Source organism: Panthera uncia, chromosome A2, assembly GCF_023721935.1.
Source record: "Panthera uncia isolate 11264 chromosome A2, Puncia_PCG_1.0, whole genome shotgun sequence".
NCBI classification, from domain to species: Eukaryota; Metazoa; Chordata; class Mammalia; order Carnivora; family Felidae; genus Panthera; species Panthera uncia.
In genome coordinates, this window is record NC_064816.1 from 144,223,046 (window position 1) to 144,250,533 (window position 27,488).

At 42.8% G+C, this 27,488-nt stretch overlaps 1 protein-coding gene across 1 annotated transcript in view; it reads left to right on the plus strand.

Annotated features, from left to right (window-relative positions):
* Positions 1-27,488, plus strand: part of EXOC4 (exocyst complex component 4) — a 746,462-nt gene that overhangs the window by 616,950 nt on the left and 102,024 nt on the right. Inside the window, exon 14 of the mRNA XM_049643019.1 lies at positions 10,242-10,420. Within this exon, the coding sequence (XP_049498976.1) occupies positions 10,242-10,420 (179 nt within the window). The remainder of the gene's footprint in view (positions 1-10,241; positions 10,421-27,488) is intronic.

Consider the following 27,488-nt stretch of genomic DNA (forward strand, 5'->3'; position numbering starts at 1 on the left):
CTTTTGCTACAGTGTGCAAATGAACACATCTTCCTCTGTGTGTTTTAGTTTCCCTATAAAATGCTTCATAAATGTTCACCATCTTTGGGAAACCCAGTCAAGGAACACATTCATAGAGCCAGGCACAATTTAACACAGTATTTTTCAAACTCTGGGTTATGGCATATTAGCAGACTATGAAATTATTCTAGTGGGTTTTGATCCCACCACAGGATCTAAGACAGAGCCTGGGTAATGGTGGATTCCTCGTATGTATCTGTTAACAAATGGATGAGTCAATAATAAAAAGACAAATAACCCAATTAAAAAATGAACAAAGGATCACAATTGACATTTCTCTAAGGAAGATATACAGATGGTCAATAAACACATGAAAAGATGCTCAATATCATTAGCCATCAAGGAAATGCAAATCAAAACTACACTGAGATATATGCTTCTTCACATACACTAAGATGACTGTAGTTTTTAAAAAGACAGATAATAACAACAGTTGGCAAGGGTGTCGAGAAATCAGATCCCACATATACAGCTGGAAAATGGTGCCGCAATTTTGGAATACAATATGATATTTCCTTGAAAGGTTAAAGATAGTCACCATATGACCCACCAGTTGCACTCCCAGGTGTATATACCTAGAGAAATGAAAACACACCCCCACACAAAGATGTATACATGAAAGCTTATAGCAGCAATACTCACAATAGCCTAGAAGTGGAAACAACCCTAATGTCCATCACCTGATGAATGGATAAACAAAATGTGGCATATCCATACAATGGACTATTATCTGGTAATACAAGAAATGAACACAGATGAACCTTGAAAACATGGTAAGTAAATGAAGTCAGTCACAAAAGACGACCTACCGTATGACTCCTTTGATGAAGTCCAAAATAGGGAAATCTATTGAGATAGAAAGTAGAGTAGTGCTTACTTGGGGCTGGAGGGTCGGTGTTGGGAATTAAGCATAAAGTCTAATGGGTACAGACAGCATTTGTTTTTGAGGTAATGAAAATATTCCACATCGTGGTATGGTCGCGTAACTGTGATAGACTGAACACTATTGAACTGCTCATATTAACTGGGTAAATTTTACAACATAGGAAACATATTCCAGGAAAGCCACTCTTTTTAAAAATGTCCATGTCCGCCTGGGTGGCTCAGTCGGTTGAGCGTCCGACTTCAGCTCAGGTCACGATCTCGCGGTCCGCGAGTTCGAGCCCCGCGTCGGGCTCTGGGCTGATGGCTCGGAGCCTGGAGCCTGCTTCCGATTCTGTGTCTCCCTCTCTCTCTGCCCCTCCCCCGTTCATGCTGTGTCTCTCTCTGTCCCAAAAATAAATAAACGTTAAAAAAAAAAATTTTTTTTAAATGTCCATGTCTGAGCCCCACCCATGACCAATTAGATCAGAATTTTTGCACGTGGAGTTAGGCATGGGGAATTTTGTTTATGCTTTACTAGTTAAGCTTTTAAGGTATAGCCAGAGTGAGGACCACTGATTTACATGACCTGCCAAGATCCCTCTCAGTGCCAGAATATCAGAAATCCATGAGTCTAGTGTTTGGTGCCTGTCTCAGTGAGCAAGCTGATTTAAAGAAACAAGAGAAAGAGCTGGTGGTCAAACCCCCACCCCCGCCCCCAAGATGGTCATGATTAATTTTTCCTGGCTATCATCCAGGAGTAGAAACCCAGAAACTACAATTTCCCTGCGACCAGGAAAAAAAAAAAAAAAAAAAAAAAGTAACAATAAATTAATGCTGTTCTAAGCCCCAAGCAGGACCCAGGAGCAGAAAAGTTGCTGATATTTTCAATATTCACCTTGATTGTGGAGAAGGCCCCTCCCGGACTCCTTCCCAGTTCTGCCTCTGAACAGATTTGTGGACTTCTCAGCCCCATCTAGCCAGGCCAGAGCATTGCAAGTTTTTACAAGGCAGAGGAACGGTAGGCAAAGAAAGCCAACGACAAAAATCCTTGATTGTGATTATTGATGGAGACAAATTTCTAAAGAAGAGCAATTACTTATTAAATGTGAAGAATAGCTACTCACGTGAGAGTGTGTGATGAAACGAACATGCATGCAAAACCATTGAAGGGGAGACTTAATGATGAGTTTTAGCATTTTCTAGGAGGAAAAAAAATAATATTGTAATCAGGATAACTGGGCTATTTTATTCTTATTTATGAGGGTTTAGCCAAGATCATCTTAGAAAAACAGTTTTTGAAAACCTGATTAAAGAACCCATCAGAATGGTACTACCCGCATTATTTTTGACACAGACAAATTAAGTTTTGAAAGGGTTGAAGATTGAGCAGTTGTAAAAAGCAGAAGTGATAAATGGATGTGTCATTGTCACATCTCAATAGAATCAGTCGGTATTATTAGGAATCGAGGTAGATGACCTGACCTTTTTATAACCTTCATCGGTTTAGGCTCTGACAGATAACGGCTAAGTGATCTCCTACAGGTCACCGTAACCAGTCTCAGTTTCTCTGCCTACACAACAGAACTAATTAATTCCCAAGCCAAATAATTGACTCCATCCGCAGTAGCATTGAATATGGTAAGACATCATTATTGGGTCTTATGTAAGTCAAGGTCTAATGTGGAAAACAGAAACCATGTCAACTATTTACCTCCAAGAGAATTTAATGCAGGGAATTGGTTATACATTTTAATGAGGATGTATCAAACAGGGACATTACAATAACCCAACGGCAAGAAGCCACGATCTCCCTTTAGCCAGAATGCCAAAGGAGAGAGGCATTTACCAGAACACAGAGGCACCCAAAGTAAGTTGGGGCCTGGTAGGATCTGGAGCCAGGAAGGAGATGCATCTGTTGCCAGAGACATCGCCCAAAGGCGAGAGGGAGGGGGATAAGTGCCCTGCCTTCGCCTTGCCTTTGGCCGTCAACATCCCCGACCTAGGGCCTCCCATTGTCAGAACCCAGCTGGGAACCTGGAAAACAGCCTACAAGGGTCGGCCCCTGCCTGCCCCCCACCCCCAGTATAGATCAGAGAAGGGAAAGGTGAGGAATAGATCTTAGGGTAAACAGGCCTAGGACTTGTTACTCTGTATCCTTGTTACCTTTATGCCAGTAGCTTAGAACTTCTTCCTTCTGCTTCATCCAGGCTGCTATTCATCATATTAAGGCATTCCTTCCCCCTCTCCCCCAACAAGGGAGAGTCTGTCTCATCACTCAGTGTGTTAATCTCAAGTCTAGGATTTCCGGTGTCCTCCCTGGTCAGGTCAGATGTGACTTCTCATATCTGGTGACCTCTGAATGAAACTGGAATGTTGATCACTACCAGTTCCTCATATAAAACGAGTGGGGAAGATGCCACCTCACACCCATTAGGACGGCTGTTATTTAAAAATTAATTAAAAATTTTAAAACCAGAAAATAACACATTTTGGCAAGTATATGGAGAAATTAGAACCCCCTGTGCATTGCTGGTAGGAATGTAAAATGGTACAGCCACTGTGGAAGGCATTTTGGTAGTCCCCGAAAAAGCTAAACGCAGAACCACCCTATGATCCCGCCGTCCAGCAATAAAGTTACTGGTTAATGGGAATAGTTTCTGTTTGGGATGATGGAAAAGTTCTGGAAAGAGATAGCGATGATGGCATGTGGTGAGTGTCCTTAATGCCATTGAACTGTATACTTAAAAATGGTTAAATGGTCAGCTTCATGTTATGTATATTTTACCGTAAATAAAATGTAGTAGGGGGAGTGGAAAAGGAAAAGAAACCATTGGCTGATATATGCGTAAATATGCAGGCTGCCACAGCCCCTGTAACTGGTCAGAAGCAGCAGCAGATATTGATGACTTCCTTTTTCTAACCACCCATTCCATGGTGCCCTCGCCCTCTGCCAGCACCTCAGGTGGTCAGGGTTCTCCACCTGGATATATTGAATAGAGTCTTTGTTCCTGAGAGACCTGAGTTCTTAGCAGCTCTGCCTTTATTAGGCTGCCCTGGTTTTTCCACTAATTTCACCATGGACATGGAAACACTCAGATGGAGCCCAGTGAATCTGACGTAGTCCTGCCCGCCCTGATTGTGCAGGAGCAACACATGTCCCCCTCTTGGCAATTGAGGCCCGTCATTCCAGGCATCAAAGTAACGCCTCTCTGCCTGAGGGCTCAGTAGTGAGAAGCCCAGAAAACCATATGACAGTCTCTGCTACCAATTTATTGTGGTCGTTGTTGTATCCTCTGGTGGAGACCTTCCTTCCTGAACACCTGAAAAGTGGCCTAGTGCCATGTGGGGGGGGTGGTGGGGTGAGGCAAGAGTAGACCCTCCATAAGAGAGGAGAGCCCATGCCTACTTTTATTCCTTAGTCCCCAGACCCATATTTTCTTGTCATTGGGGGGAAAAATACTCTATGTGGGTCTCTGAGTCAGGCCCTCAGCACTCCAGCCTTAGAGGTGTTGCCTTCCAGCTGGACCATAGCTGAATCCTACAAAGACCAACCCTTCCATCAGGCCAGCTCCCCCCTACCCCCCCACCCCCGGGGGATTGGGTATGCAACAAGACGGGAATTCCGGGAGCATCAGCTGTGCCTTACTTCTCTTGCTGCAAAATGAGTTTCTTGGCCAGAAACGGGGTCGAACAGGATTAGCAAGATTGTTGAGGAAGACCTTGAGGAAATGTGATAGCGGTACTTCTGGAAACATTTCAGGCAGGGGAAGCAGTTCAACACGTCGAGTGGCTGTTACAGCGTGGGGGCACAACACTTGCCTTCGAAGGTGCAAGAAGTCTGCGTGAGTCTCGTTCACTATATGAGCCAGTCCTGGTTCCTCCCTGCCCTGTCCTGGATCAGAGAGGAGGGCACTCTGGCAGGGTTTCCCTGACTCCTGGGGCAGTTCTCACACGGCAGGGGTGAAGCCGCGGTGGGAGACTGGGGGAGATTTGCTGGGAGAGCAAGCAGTGAGTCTGAGTATACAATGTCATGTGATCAAACATAGCCCAGATCTGCAGGTCAATCACGTTGAAACTATTTGCAGCGTTTCTTTCAGAAATGCATTTAGTCTGCTGAAAATGCAGATTTTTTTTTTTTTTTTTTTTTTTTTTTTTTTTTTTTGCCTTGCTAAGATTTCAGCGGATAACAGAACTATTTAAAGACTAAACGGAGACAATTTTCAGCATCTCCGGCAAAATTCTCTTAAATGAATTCTTGTCAGATAGACCTCCTTAAAGATTATAATTGTGTGGTAAAATTAAATTAAACAGGTTTTACACTCTTGGCAAAATCTCCTAAATGAATTCTTGTCAGATCAAGCTTTTAAAGATTATAATTGTGTGCTAAAATTAAGCTTAACAGGCTCGACACTTCTGTGGTTTTTTCATGGGCTCCTACGCGAGCGTGTTGGCCTACTGATGATGAAGGTGGCGCCTCACACGGGCCCCGGTACCGAAAACACACAGCTTTGAGTTCTGATTCCTGTTCCCGGCTCTGACAAATGGTCTGTGGGCAATTAGCGGGTGCCTGTTACTTCTGAATTTCTGTTACTTCACCTTCTCAAGGTAATGATTGTTCTGTTGCCTTTTCACTCGAATATGTGTCATGTGCTCCTTCATTAATGTGCTCACATAGCAAGCAGGAGAGGAAGAGTGAGTAGAAATTTGGATCTGGAAATATTGGCCCAGATGCTGGGTGGTAGGCATTCTGGCAGTGAGACCCTCTGTGGTGGACAGTGACTCATCTTGAGCAAACAAGAGCCACAGCCCACACCAGCCTTCAGACCAGCTGACCGGTCATTGTCTCCCAGTTTGGCTAAAATAACTATAGTATCTATGTCTTCCAGTTTTCCATGCTAAAATTCTTGATATGGCCCTTTGAAAGATTTTTCTCGTTCATTTGTGGTAGGGTTACCAACTTCGGTGTGTCTTTTTGTTTTGTTTTTTTGGGTTTGTTGGTTTTAATGTTTATTTTTGAGAGAGAAAGACAGAGCCTGAGCGGGGGAGGAGCGGAGAGAGGAGGACACAGAATCTGAAGCAGGCTCTAGGCTCCGAGCTGTCAGCACAGAGCCCGACGCGGGGCTCGAACCCACCAGCTGTGAGATCATGACCTGAGCCAAAGTCGGACACTTAACCGTTCAACCGACTGAGCCACCCAGGCGCCCCTCCCAGGTTTTGTTTTTAACTAAAAAGTATACATGTTCTCTGGAGAAAATATAGAAAATACAGAGAAGCACAAAGCATGATCTCGTTACACAGTGCACATCTTGGTATGTAGATATCCAGTCTAGTCTTTTTTAGTTCATATAGATACATAATCATTTTCTTTTTTAATATCATAGAGTTTTATAACAGCTTGTTTTACTCGGCTGCAGATCATGGTTAAAAATAAGCCAGAGGAAACATTTTTCTGTGGTAGCAAGTACTTTTTACTATATAATTTCTAATGACTGCATAGCTTTCCACAGTGTGGATATACCATAATTTATTTAATAAATTAGAGGGTTTAGAAAAAGATCCACAGTCGAGCAACTAAAGCCATCCCCTAAGGTTATTGTAACACATAAAAACCATCCACCAAGCTCTTTGACACCCACAAATCCTCGAAGGAATGATTTTTTGTGTGAAATAGTTTTAGCTGTCAATCATTTATCCTCAATGTCATGGTTTCTGTGCTCTCTCCAGGTTGTTAGGGGGTGATTATGGATTCCTGTCAAATGAGATGTCTACTATGTATTCAACATGAGGCAGTTTGTGTTTTCCTCAGTCTGTTGCTCTCCCGTCGGAGGAGGTTAAGCAAATCGGAGTGAGCCAAAGGGAAATGGGATAGGCATCCAGTGCTGGAAGGTGCACCACAGACATGCCCAGGGGCCCAGAGAGCCCCACCCAAGCAGATTAGACTTCCACATAAATACATTTGTCTTGATTGTCACATTGCATCCAGGGTTACACCTACATGCATGAAAATGCCTCCAAGCCTGATTTTCAAAGCTGTTTGCCTCCCCTGTTGCTTTTTAACCACCCAGCTCAGAGGCATTTTTTTGTGTTGTATCTATCAAAGATGATTAAGGGGCTGGGAGAGTTGATACGTAAGGACAGATTAAGAAAACTAAATATTTACAACTTGACTGAATGACAGCCACAGGGAAGATATTATAACTGTCTGCTGGGCTCAAAGCAAGGAGGAGACATTGTTTTGCCTTTCCCTGTAACTTGATTTTCGGGATATCTAAATTCAGAAAAGTTCTCTGAGCGTGACATCATATATGCTAATTAGATCATTGTGTCAGTTAGAAATTGCATTTAGTTGCGGGTAGCAGAAACTTGGAATAGCAGTGGCTTAAACAAATAGGGTTTCGCTGTCCCTCCCGTAACTTGAAGCCCAGAAGTGCATTGTCTCCGGCCGTATTGCAGCTCTGTGGTGACACTGGGGCACGCACACCGCCCACCTGGGCCTCTATCATTCTGAGCATTGTTTTCATACTCATACTCACCTGATGTTCGAAGAAGCACGACTGCATTCCAGAAAGGGAGAAGGCAAAAGAGGCCCCGGCCAGCTAAGACTCTTCAAAGAGCTTTCCCGGAAGCCCACCTCCTGATTTCGGTTTAGAGCTACATCTGCCACAAGGGCGGGGAAATTGAGGGGCGTTTTTGTTTTGTTTTGTTTTTAAGTCGCATACGTTGCTGACCCCAACAATACCAGGGTCCTTTTACTAAGAAGGCATATGGGATGATGGATACTGGCTCGGCAACCAGGGGCTTCTGTCACAGTAATTTACCTCTTGGAGATTCTGGCAAGTCTGGACTGCGAGACACAGTGATATTTGCCGTGATGTTACAAGGCCCCACTTGTAAAATGAGCCCTTGAGATCTAATTTATTTACTTCTGATCACTCACCTATTTCAATTCATTCATCGTAGCTCACCCTGGGTTGGCACTAAATAAACCAGCCATCTCAACAGGCCAGAGTGGTAGAACTACTACTTGTTACCTTTCACCAAGTTCCATGCACTTACCATCACCTGAATGATTTGTTTCAAAATACTGCAAGACAAGGAGAGGGGCGCCTGGGTGGCTCGGCTGGTTGAGCGTCCAACTCTTTGTTTTTGTTTTTTTTTTAAGTTTATTTATTTATTTTGAGAGAGAGAACAAATCCCAAGCAGGCTCTGCGTTATCAGCATGGAGCCCGACCTGGGGGCTCGAACTCACAAGCCATGAGATCATGACCCGAGCTGAAATCAAGAGTCAGATGCTTAACCTACGAAACCACCGGGGCATCCATCTCTTGATTTCTGCTCGGGCCATGATCACAGGGTCATGGGATCGAGCCCCACGTCAGGCTCCACGCTGAGCACTGAGCCTCCTTAAGATTCTCCCCACCCCTGACCCCTCGCTTTCTCATGTGCGTGGGCACAAGCTCCCTCAATCTCTCTCTCCAAAACAAAACAAACAAAAATACTCCAAGGCAGATGGGGAGTGGATGAGGATAGATGAACTAAGACTTACCATGAGTTGCTAATAATTGAAGCTGAGCATTGGCTACACGGGGGGTTATTGTACGCTTCTCTCTGCGTGTGTAATGACTGAAATTTTCCCAGTAAAGACTTTTTAAATCCCCTCTATTTTTACGTTACTTCCTATGAGGACACCACTACCGCCCCTAGCTAACGGTGTTCGGAGAAGCGAAGGCGATTCACACAGTGAATGACAGACTGAGAATTCAGCCCCAGATGTGTCTTTTGTCTGACTTTGAAGCCTGGGCTGCAACTCTTTGTGCTCAAAGAACGCGTGCTTCCCAGACAAGGGCCTGAAACGAGTTAGAAATGCAAACTTTTGGGTCCCACCCCAAGACCTTTTTACGTGACCTCTGCGTAAAGGCTCGTACGCACGCTCCGAGGTTCCTGGGCTGGCTACGTGTTGCTCCGGGACCACAGCTTACCCGACTCGTCCAATTATGACTTCCTTAAAAAATGCGCGAAACATTCGAAAACGTTCGAAACTCTCCGTTGAAACAAAAAGCCTAATGGCGAGTCACTACTTGGCAGCGTAAACCTTTTTTATGAAGCATTTAATTCACAGCAGGCGTTTTTCTCAACGTGGAGCCTCTGCTCTAGTGCTGGGCCCTACGGGCCTATGTGTCAATTAAGCATCCTTCTGACTGTATGTCAGCTGCTACTAATCACTGCCTGCTGGACACTTCATTTGGTTTGTTCTACTTAAATAAACCCTTTGCTCCTGCTCACTTAAGGTGTTCTGAGGTTTCAAAAGCCTTGGGACTTACAGAAAACTCTCCAGGTGCCTGTTCCAACCTCCACCAGCCGCAACTCTGCTTACTCACCTGCGTGGAACTTGCCCTAAAAGACCAGATTTTTCTCCCTAGCGTCCTCGGTCGTCTTCTGTCACATCAGCCCTCTGTCTTTTTGAAAGAAAGGGCACTGTGGGAATTAGACTGAGTCCCAGCTCTGCCCCTTGTGTGTTATTTGGGTAAAACGGTTCACCTCTGGGCCTCCGTTTCTGCACATGTGCAAGGGCAGTGCTGTATGGTCTCCAGGGGCCCCTCTGCCCCCTCCTTCTGTGAGCCCACAGAATTTGGTTTTTCAGCACCCCCGTCCCCGCCACCACCAAAATATCATGAGGACACAGATTTGTGCGAAGACCACCTGACTCTATTTTTCCAGTCAGAGGATCCAGCATTGATTTTTACTGGTTTCTCTTTTCGAATAACACATAGCTTAATGCTTTGTAGTTCATTCGCTTCAGATCCCTTTTAGAACAAGTAAACGAGTGAATGAACGAGGCCTGTCCATCTGAACTATAATCTGCTCTCTTAAGAGGCTGGACCCTCTTTGCTTTTGAACATTCTAAAACATTTTCTAGCTGATTAACTTGGTGGTTTTATGTATTACAATAACCTTCAACCGTGTACATTTTTAATGTTGTTCAGCAACATCCATAACAGAAGAGGCAAGGACGTACCCACAAGAGAAGAGCCATCAAAGCCATCCCCAGCGACCATCGCTGTCTAGGTCAGGTCCATGCCGGTTCCTGTTGAAGGTATAAGCGTCAGGGGAACTTCATTCTTCTAAGAACCATCTTTCTCCAATTAGAGTAATTTTAAGCAGGTATACGGTAGTTTGCTAAACTTATAGGAAAGATAGCATGCTATGAAATAGCGACTATAACAAATAACACAGTGCTAGGCATGCCTTAAAAAGTACTGCCCACCCCCTCTCTTTTCTGTGCTGTGTGTGAAGTATGTTTCTGATTTGTTTTTCAGGGCAGCCTTTGGTAAGGAGTCAGAAGTTCTTATTGGGAACCTGGGTGACAAATTAATCCCTCCGCAAGACATCCTCCGTGATGTCAGTGACCTCAAAGCTTTGGCCAACATGCATGAAAGCCTGGAATGGTTAGCAGGTCGAACAAAGTCAGCTTTCTCCAATCTTTCTACATCCCAGAGTAAGTATCTATCATGGCGGCTGTTGTGGGGACAGCAGAGGAACTAGACTGAGTAGTTTCATTGGAAATGTGCGTGCGTGTACATGTCCCCATATAAGGGACGGTCAGGTTGTCAGAAGGTCTGTGCTAGATCTGTGCAAGAATTCTGCTTGGGCTGCGCCTTACATCCTTTGTGGTTCTTCTAAAGGACGTAATCTCGGCTTTCCTGTGTGAGACGTGGAAGGCCAAAAAAGGTTCGTGTTCACATAGCTTGATGTTAAACCTTCGAAACATAAAATCGTGTAAGAACACACCATTGTGTCTCAGGAACAGAAAGCAATACCTTTGCCCTCCTCACAATAACTTCTCAAGGATGGAAACAGTATCTCAGAACTGAGCACACAGCTGATGTTTTCATTTTAATGAAAAAGTGTCTAACAAGAGAATAATAGAAGTGACGAAGATGCTAGGAAATAAAAAAATGGGAAAAACAGTTATTCCCAGAAAGAGATGGATGAAAGATAACTTAACTATAGGATTCAAGGAAAGGAACGTATAGGATATGAAATAAAAACAGGAAACTTTTTTCCATTGAGGACCATTGACTCTGAGAGACATCATTTGAAAACTTTAAGGCCCATAAACTTTATTCAATAACTATAAAATAAGTATTTTTTAAATTTAAAATTTTTTTAAGTTTATCTTTTTTAGTGTTCATTTATTTTTGAGAGAGAGAGAAAGAGAGAGAGAATGAGCAGGGGAGGAGCAGAGAGAGAGGGGGACAGAGGATCTGAAGCAGGCTGTACACTGACAGCAGAGAGCCCAACATGAGGCTCAAACTCACAAACCATGAGATCATGATCTGAGCCAAAGTCAGATGCTTAAATTACTGAGCCACCCAGGCACCCCTTATTTATTTATTTTGAAAGAGAGAGGGAGAGAGAAAGGGAGAGGTAGGGCAGAGAGAGAGAGAGGGAGAGAGAGAATCCCAAGCAGGCTCTGCACTGTCAGCACAGAGCCAGACACGGGGCTCAAACCCACAAAGTGTGAGTTCATGACCTGAGCTGAGTCAAGAGTCAGACGCTTAACCAGCTGAGCCACCCAGGCACCCCAATAAATCCTTTTTTTTTAAGGCATTAGTTCAGAAGTATGTGTTAGGCAGTTAAAATAAAAGCAAAGGAAAAATGATGGGAAGAAGGAATAAAGGCACTGACAGATTTGAGTGCATAAATAAACAACAGAAAAAAGTAACATAACAGCAATAACATGAAAGAAACGATCGGCTTTGAACTTAATATTAGAGTTAATGTTAGGAGATAATTAGAAAGAAAATACTTGCATTGTTTGGACTGAACTTCAGTGTAAGTTATTATCATTGTCTTTTGAAAAGTCATTATTTGATTAACCACGGTTTCCAGCCTAGAGATGGGAAGAGGTGTGGCTGAAACTCACAGGGGTAAATTCTCCCCTGCCATATGGACCCAGAGAGTCTCGGAGTCCCTTGAATGCTCACTGCTTAACTGGTCTCATGCTGATTGGGTAGCTATCCTGAAGGTCAGTAGCAGGTGGGGAAAATGGACAGAAGGAAGGAGCTTTGAGCAAGATTATAAACTCTGCTTTAGAAATCCTCTTGAAATACTACTTTTTATTTATACTTTTATTTTTATACTTTTTATTATTTAGCATTACTTTTTCTCTGAGGATAAAATTATGCATATTTATTCTCAGAATCTATAAGAATTGGATAGTTTGGGCACGGTGTTGGGCCTGCGCAGATCTGTAGATATCCTTGAAAGGCCCTCAACTTGCTAATCCTGTCATTATCAGGCAATCTGTTACAAGCAGTTGTCTAAATTATCCGTTTTATCTCCCAGTCCCACCCCACTCCACCACAAAGAAAAGTCAGAGCTAATTGCCCTTTTGATAATTGCCAAATAAACAGTCCCCTAAAGGGACCCCGTGCTTCTTTTCCCGGTTTTTCCTTTGACCCTTACAAATGCCAGGCTGGTTGGGTTGGCTTATTAGTGATGATTGGAAGGGGTCCTCTCGCTTGGTGGGCCATCAACATCTAATGTTTAATAATGCAATCGCTTATTTCAGTGGCTCAGCATTCCAGATTTCTGTTCTGTCCATTTTAAAAGGGTTTTTACACAGCAAGACAGTACATAACCTCTACAGCAAGCCACTGCCGGGCTAACCTGGCATCATCTGTTTTCAAAAAGAGAAAGATGTTCTCTGAGTTACGCTCAAGTTTGCAATTGCACAATTTAGCTGTTGTCTTCATGTCACTGAGAGTCCCTAGTATACTTGATGTCTAATTCTTGCCTTTAATCATCTCTGTTATTCTGACAAAGATCTCTTCGACCACACCCATTAATACTTTGTCTCCTGTGCTCAGTTCCATTTTATAATATAAGTTATACTCTCTCGGTTCCTTTCACGGTGATTATTCCACCCAGTGAGTGATTTAAGTGACTGTCAGCATTTTGATGATCAGTACAAAACCCAAGTGAACTATAATCACTACTTATGTTGTCTTTGCTAAAACAAAGCACCAAGCAAACCTGGTTTATTCCGCTAACAACGAGACTAGCTCACCCACACTCGTCTGTTCTTCGAATTCCCAGGAGAGGTGCCCATTGATGTTTATAATTTGAGCAATGCAGGGAATTCTCTGATAATGGGTTACTTTGATTGCCCCATGTCAGTGTGACTCTAGAAAGGGAATAACGGACAGGTCTTTATTATTCTTTTGAAAAGTGAACTAAATGATCACCTCAACAAAAGCGTTTCCAAATCCAGAGATTGGATAACATGAAGGGAATGCCAGCCTTTTATCTAGCACTTATGGATCCCCAGCAGGATGGGAAGAAATCCAGAAAAGATTGTAGGTTTATTTCTTGTTCTGCATCCTGTTCATCGTTTGGTATGGTAAATACCAGGCTTCGGTATAATGCGGAAGCTATTAATGTGAGAGAGTAGAGCAAGTTGGCAGAAAATTATTTTCATAGTAGAATATTTGTCCAGACAGTACAGCAGGACTCTCACCCTCCCGAAACATCCCACGTCATACAGAAGAGAGTATAGTGGGCGCTTGGGTGGCTCGGTCGGTTGAACATCTGACTCTTGGTTTTAGCTCAGGTTATGATCCCAGGGTCCTGGGATCAAGCCCCATGTTGGGCTCCATGATGAGTGTGTTGCCCACTTGGGATTCATTCTCTCTCTCTCTCTCTCTCTCTCTCTCTCTCTCTCTCTCTCCCCCCCCCTCCCCTTCTGCCCCTCTCCCTGCTCATGCTCTCTCTCTCTCTCAAATAAATACAAAATTTTCTAAATATTAAAAAAACAAAAAAGAAGAGAGTATTGCCTTTTAGAGGTAGGACATGGTTGCCCATTTGTCCAAGAGGTCAAAGTTGACCATTTCTTCAAAGATAATTTTTCTTTTGGTGTTTGCCTAAATGTCACTCTGTCTCTCTATACTCAGAGGGTCTCTTCCCCTCAAATAGGTCCTGTCTACATCAAAGGCACTGTTCTTACTTTTGTCCTACTGGAGTCCTCAGTTCCTGCTCCATTTCTTTAGGTAACCCCCACCACCCTCATCTTCCTTATGCCTGTTCTAATTAGGATTCTTTCCAGTGAAAGAAACAAACTAACTGAAAGAAAAAAAAAATAATGCATTGACTCATAAAACTGGTTAATCAGAAGACTTCAGGAGTGGCTGGATCCAGGTTTACAAGCCATGCTTACACACCTCTGCATGGTCTTTTGTACTCTCTCTCCCTCCCGCTTTCTGTCTCACTTCTTCTGTCTCCTGGTATTTTCTCTTTATTCCTTTCCATCTCAGGCAAGCGCTTTGTATATGGCAACATCCTTGGCCACCAGCAGTCCCGGGATTTATTTGATCCCAGACAAAAAGAGCATTTCTGCCAGGAGCTCCAGAAACAGTTCCAGAAAGGTCTTGGGTTGACCCAGCTTGACCTTCTTTCATGAGTTTCTCTGATTCTCCTTGTATAAATCTTCTTTTCTGAGTCTGTTTTTCTCCCTACCTGTACCTCAGTCTCTGTCTCCTACTCCCAGAACTCTTTTATATGCAGGACATTTTCAGTGCAAAGAAGTTGAGCGGGATCATAGTTAGCACTGGGCGTTCAGGATCTAGGTTTATACATATTTTCCCTCATTGATCACAATTTCAGCCTTGTAGTACAGATTCCAGATAACATCTGCCCTTTGTAATATCTGCTGTGTGTAAAAATCCTAAACAAAGACTCTGAGATTAACTGTTATGGTTAAGAAAATTCTCAGCAAATGTGACCTACATAAAAATTATTGGAGTGTATTCAATTTGAACACTAATGCTGTTCTTTTGTATTGTATCCTTTTGTTTTAGGGATGTGTTGCTTTTAAAAATAGACTGCAGAGGACTACAAAGGGCTCAAGGGTTTATTCTGTCTGCATTGCTTCCTCAGGGGGCCTCCTCTCTGGCTTGGCGTCTGTAAAAAAAATCTCCAGGATTAGAGATTCTAAAACATCCTTGATTACATATTCTGCTCTTCAAGTAACCTTACCGTCTGGGAGGTCTGCCTTTCTCTTTCTTTCTTTCTTTCTTTCTTTCTTTCTTTCTTTCTGTCTGTCTGTCTGTCTTTCTCCAAAGTCCCTTTGCTTCAGTCTAAACCTCTTTCTTCTGTCGTATTCTTCAGAAATTAAATGTTGGCTGTTTTCTCTGTCAAATATTAAATGTGTCTGAAAATATTTCCCTGGCCCCTACCTGCCCATCTCTACAGATTAGATAGACTAAGACTTCTGGCCTGAGGATCCCAGTCTCTGAATCAAGAGCAACCAAATGTGGGAGAATTAGGAGCCCAGAGCAGGCCCAAGTTCACTGACACTCTCTTAGATGGAGACTTGGCTGTTTGTGAATGTGGGCCCTTCTGTAGGTGACTTTGACCCAGGCTTCTCCACCTCTGCTCGCAGTCCTCATTACCAAAGTTCTTGCTGAACCCACATGCATGGATGATACACAATAAAATGCCACACCCTACTCTTTTCCAGTTTAAGAAACCAAAAGGTTAAAATATCCCTCTAACCTCCAGACTGAGTAAATGTCATAATTTTGGTTCCTGGAATTGGTTCTGGAATTGTACTATTAGTTACACAATTATTTATCCACTTCCTTTCTAATTGTAAAAACCGTTTTTAAGCATACAGTACAGAAGTGTTAAATAAATTATTGTATAGCAGATCACTAGAACTTTTTCATCAAACTCTATACCCGTTGAACAATTCTCCATTTCCCCTCTCTCCCAGCCCCGGGGAGCCACATTCTACTTCCTGTTTCTAGAAGTTTGACTTTAGATACCCTTACATATTTGGAATCATACCGAATTTATCTTCTTGTGACTGGCTTATTTCACTTAACATAATGGCGTCAAGCTTCATCCATGTTGTAGCATGTGATAGGATTTCCTTCTTTTTTATGGCTGAAAAATATTTCATTGTATGTGTATACCACCTTTTTAAAATTCATGCATCTGTCAGTGGACGTTTGGGTTGCTTCCAACTCTTGGCTGTTGCAAATAACGCTGTAGTGAATATGTGTGTGAAATTATGCTTCTTTCTGGAAGTGAAATTATTGCCAGGGATCTTAGAAACCATCTGGTCCAACTCCCTTATTTTGCACACGAGGAAATCGAGGCTTCAGAATGGTCACGCTGCATGTCTGTGCCTGAACTGGGATGGATCCAGCTCTTCAAATTCCCACTTTAATTTTCTCTCCACTGCATCATTGTCTTGACTGGGACCAAGACAGTGCCAGCAAGGCCGTTCATGCCGTATTTCTATTAAAGCAGCCCGGAGGGTCATCATTTTTTTTTAAACTCAAGCACTTTAATGCCAACATCCAACCTATGATCATTTCCGATCATCGTTGTCAGTGTGTAACCAGAATTTCTAGGCCTTAAATATACAGGATTATTGTACGTATCCCTTGTGAATGTCATCATAGTGGTAGGAGAACATTTCTCGAATTTGTCACTCTCTATTTTTGTTCTATGGGTATTCCCTAACTTAGAAGCTCCACCTGTCTTGTTACCATGTTAGGTAATATATTCGAGGTACTGCACTGCCCTATCCAGTAGCCCCTACCCTTGTGTGGCGAATTAAACTTAAAGAAAACTCAAAATTCAGCTCCTCATTTGAATGCTCCACATTTACAGCACTTCAGTGTTTCCCAAACTTAGCAGTGAATTCTCTCACCACAAAGCACCTCACAGGACTTTTCTTCCATGGAACAACTTGTGGGAAACACTGCCCTGTGCTAATATTTACATAATTGGTTCAGCATCTTTCATGTCTCCCAACACAGGTACAGGGCGGGACAGATGTTTTACTGTCACAGGAATATAATTTTGTATAATCGGCAAACGCGCACGCCATCAGATGGTTTGTGTTACAATTTGGTTGATTATCTGATTTGTGTGATCATTTTTAGAAACGTTCACGTCAACCAGTATAAAATGACTGTGGTTCCCTTTTTTGCGTGTTGCAAACTTGGCTGGTACACTGACCTTTCTCCAGTCGCTGTTCTTCCCTCATGGTTCCTGAAGACTCCAGCTGCTCATATAATCCCTTACCTCCATTCACTGTTGAATGCTAGTATGTCCATTGTGGGGGTCCAGGCATGGATTTTTTATTAGAATTTTTATTTCGGAAGAGCTTTAGATTCAGAGTAAAGTAACAGAGTTTCCTTGCGTCTCACACCCATTTCTCCCGACTGTTAACATCTCACATGAGTACTGACACACTCCTCACAACTAATGAACCAGTATTGATACCTTATTATTATTATTATTATTATTATTAACTAATATCTTTACTTTATGAGACTCTTCCTTAGTTTTTACCTAATGTCCTTTCTGCATTCCAGGATACCCTCCAGGATATAATATATTTAGTCATTATGTCTGTTTGAGTGCATCTAGACTGTGACAGCTTCCTAGCCTTTCTTTGCTTTTGATGACTGTGACTGCTTTGAAAGGACAAGTGGTCAGGTATTTTGCAGAACGTCCTTCAGTATGGGTTTGCCTAATCTCTTTTCGTGATGAGACTGAGCTTATGGGTTTGGGGAAGGAAAACCACAGAGATAAAGTGCTATTCTCATCAAATCGTTTCAAGAATAATTCCTATCCGTGTGACTTATCACTGATGATGTTCTGGGATTGATATTTATGCCTCCAATTCATGTAGTCCTCTCTAGACAGTTACTTCTGAATTCTGGATCGACTTTCCACTTATCCACCACAAACTGTTCTGTGTATCTTCATGGTGACTATTTTTTAACATGATGAATGAATGCATCTATTGTAAGCTCAATGTTTGGGCAAGTTGAATCCCTGCTAAAAAAAAAAAAAAAGTTATCTACCTTAAACAATTATGCGGTTGATATAGATTATATAATCTTGTGGGTCTGAAAGTCTGTGTGTGAGAGGAGCTGTTTTTTCTACCCTGAGCCACTTGATTAGGGCCTATAGCTACTTCTTAGTTACCATATGTGCTAAACAGTCCCTAAGAAACCTACACAATCGGGGCGCCTGGGAGGCTCATTCGGTGAGCGCCTGACTTCGGCTCAGGTCATGATCTCGCGGTCCGTGAGTTCGAGCCCCGCGTCGGGCTCCGTGCTGACAGCTCGGAGCCTGGAGCCTGTTCCAGATTCTGTGTCTCTCCATCTCTCGGCCCCTCCCCTGCTCGTGCTCTGTGTCTCTCTTTCTCTCAATAATAAATAAGCATTAAAAAAATTTTAAAAAAAAAGAAACCTACACAATCCTATTTCAGACAAAGCTGTGCTGAGATGAAAAGAGTTATCTGAATTTTCTTTATTAAAAAGTCTTAACCCATGTTCATTAGGTTCTAATGTGCAATGTTGACTCAAAACCTGTGGATGAGTGAGACTGGCTCCCTGAGAAATGTACTTCTCAAAGTTGGCCTCACATCAGTTGTAATCAGTTGAGAGCTTTTCTCATCCTGATGCTGGGCCCCGCTCTCAGAGATTTTTCATTTAATTGTTCCAAGGTGTGGCCTGAGCGTTCCCAAACCAGTCAGATCAGAGGTCCAGAACCAGTGTTTTAAAGGATTGCTCCTCAACCTTGGCTTCTATTAGAATGACCTAGAGAGCTTTCGCTCACACCCTCTGGGAGAGATGCCTAGACTACTGTGCTACTGTGCTTTTTATCATCTCCTCAAGTGATTCAACAAATAGCCGGGATGGAAAAACACTGATTTAGAGCCCCTCCCCGGGCCCCCCCCCCCATGTCTTCTTTGATATCTCTTCCTCTTTATATTGGGGAAATTCTCTGTAGTTACTTTGTTAGTTCTTCTGTTCTCAAAAGCTTGGGATTAACATGACTTCCCATTTAATGGACAAGAACACCAGACACAAAATGCACTTTGAGTCTATGCCAGAGTCAGGACAACAACCCACTTCTGCTTAGCAGCATTTAGCTCGTCAAACTGTGTGTCAAATTGGGTTAAAAATAAAGCCATTCCGGGGCACCCGGGTGGCTCAGTCGGTTAAGCGGCCGACTTCGGCTCAGGTCACCATCTCGCGGTCCGTGAGTTCGAGCCCTGCGTCGGGCTCTGTGCTGACAGCTCAGAGCCCGGAGCCTGTTTCAGATTCTGTGTCTCCCTCTCTCTCTGACCCTCCCCCGTTCATGCTCTGTCTCTCTCTGTCTCAAAAATAAATAAATGTTTAAAAAAAATTTTTTTTTAGTTAAAAAATAAATAAATGAATAAAGCCATTCCTCCTACCCTTCTCAGGACAGCCAAAGGAGAAGGGCACAAGGAATCCTTGTCTCTCTTAACACGAAAGACTGCAATTGCCAAACCAATTGAATGAATGTGGAAGTGTTTACAAGTCAACTGTATCACTGAAAATAAAGATGGAACAGGTCCAGGTGTCTGTATACTCCCATCCCTCACATACGTAGTTTTGTGGCGTCCCAGGAGGCCTTTATGCATTGCCTACTATAATTTAACATTTTCTAGAAGATGGAATATGAATTCTCCCATGCTGGAGCTCACTATCGTGGGCTTTTTCTGCCTTACTGGCAAATGTAAGATAAAATGTGGACCCCTCCACATACTCACACCTACTGCTGTTTGTTTTCCTGTGTTGACACAAATGAGAATAAAAATGTCCCTAGCCAAGATCTCATGGGACGCTGTCCTGTTTCAGCTTTGCGTTTGTCAAACTATTAAGCCAGAGTTTTCCCTGCCATAATTTCATCTGATTATTTTTAATTAGAACTCCACGCGTGCTAATTCCTCTCTTGCTTCGGTATTTACAAGTTGCAAATATTTGTAGACTGTTATCAGACAGCTCCTCACCAGGCATTGCTTAGTCCGACCCTGCATATTTCGTTTCCCTCCTCGTCTTTCTGAGGTCAGGCTTTCTGTGCCATAATCAGTTTTTAGTCTTGCCAGTAGTCATTTTCTTAAACTGGCTTTCCTTCTGTGGCCTCACTCTCACCTTCCTTCCTCTATCAGTGATGCTGCCCATATTCGCTGCCTTTGGTTAATTTCATTTTTACCGAGAAAATTCAATTACCCCTGGCCTTACATCTTGTTCGTGAGTTTCCTGTCCACTGTCCGACTCCAAATTTATTTTGATCTTACCTAATTGACGCTGCTTCTAGTTCTGTATGTGCTCTTCTCACTTTTGAAAATAATGTCCCAAGTCCGTTTCCATGTTGTACCCAGTTTCACAACTAATCATATGTTTTGTAGGAGTAAAAACACCAAATGACGATTTTACGTTGATTCCGTTTTGTTCACTTTCAGTCTTCATTGTACTCTGTTGTTTATAAACTGCTTGAAATTCATCCTAAGGACGGACTGTGTGAAAAGCCCCTGTGCTCAGGATGCTCACCGCTTCGTAGGACTCTGTTGAAACCCTGTTGTCACTAACAGTAGAGATGCTGGTGCCTCTCTCATTTTATGACAAAGACCATCTGGACCCCTCCAGCTCTTTCTCCGCATTGATGTGCTGTGCGCTCTTACTGCTAATTATCGTTCCAGCTTCAGCCTGATCCATGTTTCTTTGCTTTCAGTACACTTTAAGCACTGATACACAATGGTCAGCCCTCTTAACATTTCCACCCTGTGGTTCCCTTTCCTCTCATTGAGTACCCTCACGTGGCTCCTGACTTGTGGCCATTTTTGCCTGTCCCTGAATACCTACGATGTTCTTTTAGTTCAGAGACTCTTTCCGGTACTTCTCCTGGTCTAGGACGCATACAGCACATATGTGACTTTGAAGTCAGGTACACTTGGGGACACGTGAAGGGGGTTATATCACCACAGGGAATTTATTTAGCCTCTCTGAGCTAAAAAGGTGTCTTTACCTGTCAAATAGAAACCGTGATACATACTCCTTGGGTGGCCGTAGCCATTAAATGAGATGATGAACTTGGGAGCTGTTAGCAGGGTGTTGTGGGGACTCCATATGGGGTTCCCGAGGTCGCTACTCTCAGTGTTCTCACTAGAGCTCTCACTCATCGCTCTCCTCCCTTAGTGCTGGGCCTGGACTTTCCTCCCGCCCCTCCCAGCTCCTCTTTGATCTCAAGTCCTACGGTTGGTTGCATTTAAAACTCTAACATCTGTGCTCCCGAATCATTTCTAGTAAATCATGGCTCTCAGTCCACAGGGTTCCCCAGTGTTTCAGAGGTCATGGGATGTGTCTGAGAATGGACCTGCGTCTGAAAGTCGCCTCTGTGTACAAGTGCCCATCTGAGAAGCCAGAGTTGAATCTCAAAGAGATACCCTTTTTGTTCTTCAAAACTGTGAAAAGAGGACTCTGTTATTATTTAAAGACAGAACCGGAAACAATTCCCTTCTTGTCAATCAGCTGGTCATCTGTAGAGTTCATGGTCCTGTCTGCATACTGATTAGGAAGCAGTACCCAACCTCCCTCAGCTCAGAGGTGATTATCAATTGTGAAGCTATAGAAGGCCAGTGCTGTGGGCATTTCAGTGTAATTATGGAGCTCTGAGTATCTCTCCATAAAGAATTATGTGGCTGTTTCTTTGAAAATGCCAACATTTGTATCCATAAGGGAAATATTTTATTAAAATATGGTAATATCATGGAGACTTAAGTATGGTGGCTGGGAGCTTCCAGCTGAATGATTGTATCTTCAAGCAAAACTCCAAAGTGGAAACCGGAAGAAGAAATAAAATTGAAAATCTTTGGGAAAAGGAGGAGGCCGGAAGAAGTTGGAAAACAAGGGAGGGCTCTAAAATGGCCTCCCGAAATGACAGAGCCAGACAGAGAAGAATAGTGGAAACGCAGGATTACCTGAGCCCCCACCCGAGCTGAGGTGAGGAGTAGCTGTTAGGGCAGCAGGACTTGAGCGAAACAAAACCTAAGGGGACTGATTTGGCTGCCAAATAGGAAACCTCTTCTAATGAGAATCGAGTGAAAGATTGTACCTGAAGGCACTGATTGTACTATTCAATCTGAGCTCTTATCTAGAAAAGCCCTGAGATAGTTGGGTGCTTTAAAACTTGAGATAAGCCCACTAACCATGACTTAATGAACTCCTCACTAGAAAAAGAGTATGTCTCTTAATTTCTTCACCCTTGAAACTGAGTTTAGGTATGCTGCAGAGTTGAGTGGGTAGGAGAGACGAATCCTGACAGGAAAAACAAAGAGAATAGAGGGCTGGCCCAGATTTAATGGAAGAAATCACCATCTGTGGAGATTGAATTTAGAAAAATGTTCTAAATGTAAACTGGATATGCTTTTTCAGACAGCTTACTTATTAATCAATAGTGCATAAGGACCCTTTCCAGACTGCCAGCCCCAGTAAAGCGTAGCAACGGGGCGCTATGTGCGAATCGTGTGTGCATGCGACAGTCCCAAAGGGCATCACGATGACGGGAATGGACTCAACATTTAGATTGCATTTCACACTTTCAAGGTCCTTTGTAACCATTAATTCTTAATCCCTTATCCCTGCCTGAAGCTTTGACGGGCCAGTCTTCATTCTCTCAGTTTCACAAAGCATGATCGTGAAACAGAAGTTTGACCATTGGCCCGAGGTCAAATGGGACGGTGACAAAATCTAGACTAAAGCCTGACTGTTGTCAGAGTGCAGACGACGGTGCCTAGAAAAACAATACAATCACCTGCTACTGCTGTGCCTCAGAACGCCAAGCCGGCGTGCCTCTGTTTCCCCGCAGAGATAGTGCTCTTCTTCGACTGTCTCCCAAAATTACAGCAAGATGGGTGTGATGCCGCCTCCTGGTGTGAATGGCATTGAGTGTGCTTTAAAAGGGGACATGGGGATAAATGATCCTGACATTTCACCCGTTTTAAGAAGGTGAAGCTTAAAAGCTGTACCCCTACCACCCCCGACAAGGATCTGTCCTGGAGCCAAATTTTGTAGTCATGGATTTAGGGAAAGGTTCTCTTTTACTTTATTGTCCTTAATTCAGTACTATAGCTTATATCCAGTATTAGAAATCATACAAGAAAAATGTAAAAGACCTCTTTCTTCACAGGAGATGGAGGGACATGCCAGGTGCAGGGCCCTAAGACACAGTGTTGTTTATTAACAGCAGTTAATTCTGCACACTAACATCTTTGAGCTCTGGTCATTGAATCCCGGGTGGATTTGACTGTGGTCCCTAACTAACAACTTAATCCAATTGTTATGAAAGGAAGCATAATGAGGACTTTTCTATAAGAGTGATGAAAAACCCAAGTGTCTTTCTGGAAACCGAGAATATCTGATCAGATTCTTCAAGGAAGCAAAAATCCTGTAAATGTCAGAAAGATGTCACATGCCGGAAAACCCCTTTGGTCAAATTCATCTGAAGAAGGTACTGTTTGTAGGTGACTTTTCAGCACGTCTGTCAAAAGCTTCTTGCTACAGATAAAAATTCAATAACCTTTCACTGTGGATGTGCCACAATTATCACTCATTTAAAAACAGTCCCTCTAATAGAGTATTTTATCATGCTGGACAGTCTCTGCGTTGTTCATTATTTAGTGTTTGCTAAGCTGATGGCACTTCCACAGTGCTTTTCTTATCTCTCCTTCTTCAGAATTGGATTTTATATTTCCGAACCAGTCAGATATGACAAGTCATTTTCTTCCCTCTTGTCTTCTAAGAAACGCAAACTTGATTTTTTTTTTTTTTGACAATCAGCACTTAAAGATTAAAGTTATTGGAAATGTCTGTATTAACTGGCGTTGGGACGTTGTACTGGAGAACTACTGATTTTAATTGCCATTGAGGGTTTCCCCCCGTCTTTTTTCTTCTTTTTATTTTCCAGTATGTGTGTGTTCTAGATCTCTTTGGAGCCTCATTCTTCTAAAACACACAGCGCATGGCAAAGGTGAGGTATTATGAAGCCTGATGTTGTTAGAAGACAAGACGAGGTATTATCGGAATTATTATATTATAGAACCTCGGTAAAGGTGATGATAAGCTATGTAAGTGGGTCTCTGTATATAAAGATTGTCTTTATGTGAGAAACTTCCTGAAAGAAAAAATGATAAAGTCATTAGCCTAATACCTGGGGGAGAAGTGCCAGTTCAAACAATATCGCTTTCTATATATAGCTCATTATTGAGAATCTTAACATTCTAAGTCTGAAAAACATTCAGTTCTCTGTGGTTCTTAGTGAATTCTTTCTAAAAGAAGTGTATACTTTCTCCAGGCTTTGGAACTGATCTGTAGCACACAGTTTTAGGTGTTTACCTTTTAGTCCAGGTTTTATCTTGGACACTGTCATGTAGTTGTGCTATTTTCTAAATAAGACTGGGACTGTTCTCTTGATAGTGAGGAATCCCTGGGAGCTTTAGGTGAGACAGCCTAAACAAAGGATCAGAATACGGTGGCCCCATATCCGCTTCCTTCATTGGAAACTCTGGGGGTCCCCTGACAACCTGTCCATTTCCTCTAAGAGAGTCTCTTGCAACAATTTTTACGGCAATATAAAACTTCACTCGAGAACTGTGATGACAGTTGGCCTTTTATGCTACAGTCTTTAAACAGTGATACCAGGGTACGGAGAAAGCACAGAGAGAAATTCTTACCACAATATTAATGTTAATATTTATGGATTATTATTGTAAGCACCAAAGCAGAAATAGCATCAGTCTTTCTTCATACAGGAATTAGAAAGGCCATCCTTCCGGGCTGGCTTTATGAAGAAAAATATTTGCTCAGACTTTATGCAGAGAAAGGAGATGTTCCGAACTTCTGTCATGTCTGCTACTAAAAGAGGGAGTGTGAGGAAAACTCCTTCGTGTTATTTGTTTAAAGGTACCACAGCCCAATTACCACATTTGCTCAAGCCAGCCGCCTTGGGACTTTTCACAGAAATCTTGGAAGTGTGCTAGAGAAACGCCCCCACAAAAGACTCTTGCATATGCTGCTGTATCTGCCTCGTTCCACGAAGCAGAGCATGGGTCACCGAGGGACAGATGGCTGCCCCACACACCCCCCAGTGGCCGGAAACTCCTCCCACAAACAAGCGGGGAGAGGTGCTTTTCTTCAACACTATCCCCAGGCTACCCATGGAATACTGAGGCAAGACCTACATTGAATGTTATGCTCCTGCCTCATTTCTGTTCTTTAGTCCCCGCGTGACTCAGCAGACAAGCATGGGCTTGGCCTGGGACAAGGCACTTTTAATATCATCCATGCAATTGTCTATATTATACATTTCTCATAGGATTAAGTTCAACTAAGGTATACCCGATATCTGACGTACTGCCTCGCAAACAGTGATCTCTTGGTAAAAGGCAGGTTTTTCTCCCTTCTGCCGCTTCTTCTCTTTAAAGCCTGTTTCCCCATTCTTAGTCATCTTGAGGATATTTTATTTCCGACTCTTCCATTTTGCTGCCAATATTTGCCCATAGTGGTACCCAATGTGAGATGCCCAGGTCTGTGTCCGGTTGTCTCCCCCTTCCCCTGTCCTACCTGTTGATGGCTGGGCCATTCCGCCTGATAATTTAATGTCACTGTCAAGGGACCTGTGACGTGTTGCACTTTGAAATTCGACTTTCGCCATTTATGTTTCACAGCCTTCCAGAAGTCACGTGGTTGTGGAACTCAGGCATAGGACAAGGGTGTATTTATTCAGGGTCACAGTGAGCAAAACTTCAGGTTAAACCTCAACTCTCATTAAGTGACTTCTCAAGCGTGCAGTTGAGTGTGTCAGGGTGGGAGGGGGAGGTGGGGGGGGGCATGGAAATGAAGAAGCTGCCGCATGGTGGTTTTAGTAAAAAACAGGAAGAAAAAGAACAGACCATCCAGCCCCAGAGCCCTTTTAGCATCGAGGGTTTCTGTCTATGCTCAGCTCCGTTCTCTTTCTCATTAGGGATTAACTTACATGTTTCATTGAGTTGATTGTTCATATAATTTGTTGTGTTTTGTTTCGTTTTCGGTTAGACGTCTTATAAATTATTTTATTTTTTAATATTTATTTTAAAAGTTTATTTATTCATTTTGAGAGAGAGAAAGTGCAAGCAGGGAAGGGGCAGAGAAAGGGAGAGAGAGAATGCAAGCTGGTAGCACAGGGCCGGATGCAGTCCTCAAACCCATGAACGGTGAGATCATGACCTGAGCTGAGATCAAGAGTCAGACGCTTAACCGACTGAGCCACCCAGGTGGCCCTAAATTGTTTTATTTCTTTTTTTGTTAACTTTGGGACACCAAACAATCTTTTCTTTTTAATGTTTATCTAGTTTTGAGAGAGAGAGAGCAGGGCAGGGACAGAGAGAGAGGGAAAAAGAGATCTGAAGCAGGCTTCCCACTGACAGCAGAGAGCCACGAGATCATGACCTGAGCTAAAGTCAGATGCTTAACCAACTGAGCCACCCAAGCACCCCTAAATTGTTTTATTTCTTAAAAGCAGAGTAAGTATAGACTGTTAAATGTCCGAGTAGTCCTGAATTTCCCTGGGAAGGCGTACTAGATACTGACATTTCATCGATGCCACATACAGAGGAATTTTTTACATAAATAAATATATATGTATGCATTAATTTAAAACATCTATCATAACTTTAAAGTACTACATTTTTATTAACTATAGGCTTTAGTCCTCAATAAAATCCTGATGGCAAAGTATAATTTAGTCTAAAAGAATAAGGAATTCAAGCCATTCTGGTCTTTCGATTATGAAGTGCAGAGTCTTAAGTGCTAATATGGTATTTTCTGCATCCGCTATTTGGGTATCTGATTGTTCATTGATTTTCTTTGTATACCAGTGTCTCGCTAAGGATGGCTTAGGGTTTCACATATATCATGAAATGACAAGAAGGCTTCATTATCACATAGCTTCTTTTAGTTTCCCCAGAACCATTTGAAACATCTAAACAGTTGAAAAGTGCATCCCGGTAATATACTGAGAAACAAGAATAGTGAAAATAGCTATTTAGCTTGAATTCATTAGGGGTCAATTACCCATGTTGCAATTCACTTAATTTCCCACTTTCCACACTGAATTAGTTACGTGAATTAGTTAACAACCCAGCCACCACCGCCATATCAGCTAGCACTAACACTGCTTTCCCTCATCGGCGCTCCACACTGGCTTGGGTTGTAAACCACAGCACCAGGTGGAAACCATAGCCAACCTGGGTGTGCTGCACGGGGCCTAGGGAGTTCTTCGTGCTGATACGGAAGTGAACGAGGCCAGTGTAATTGTCAGTATCAATAATAGAACCAGCGGAAGGCATAACTCCTTGAACGCAGCAGGCACTCAGTAAATATTTCATCAAATTAAATTAAATTAACAAAGTGCTTACAATAAGAGCCTGGAATCTGCTACCTTTCCATTTGCTGAACCAGCTGGTAAAACCGTGTCTGCAAATGAGCCAACCCTTTTTCTTATTTCTGTAGATACTACCATTCCCTTTCTTCTTTCCTCTCGTTTCAAGCACCGATAATAACAGTTACCTTATAGAGCACAGGAAGATTCCCTCCAAGTCATCTATTTATCTCCATGAAGAATTTCTCCTAACGTTGAACAGTATAATTACCTTTGGATCTTCACAGTATTTTTAGCCTCCAATGTCCTTA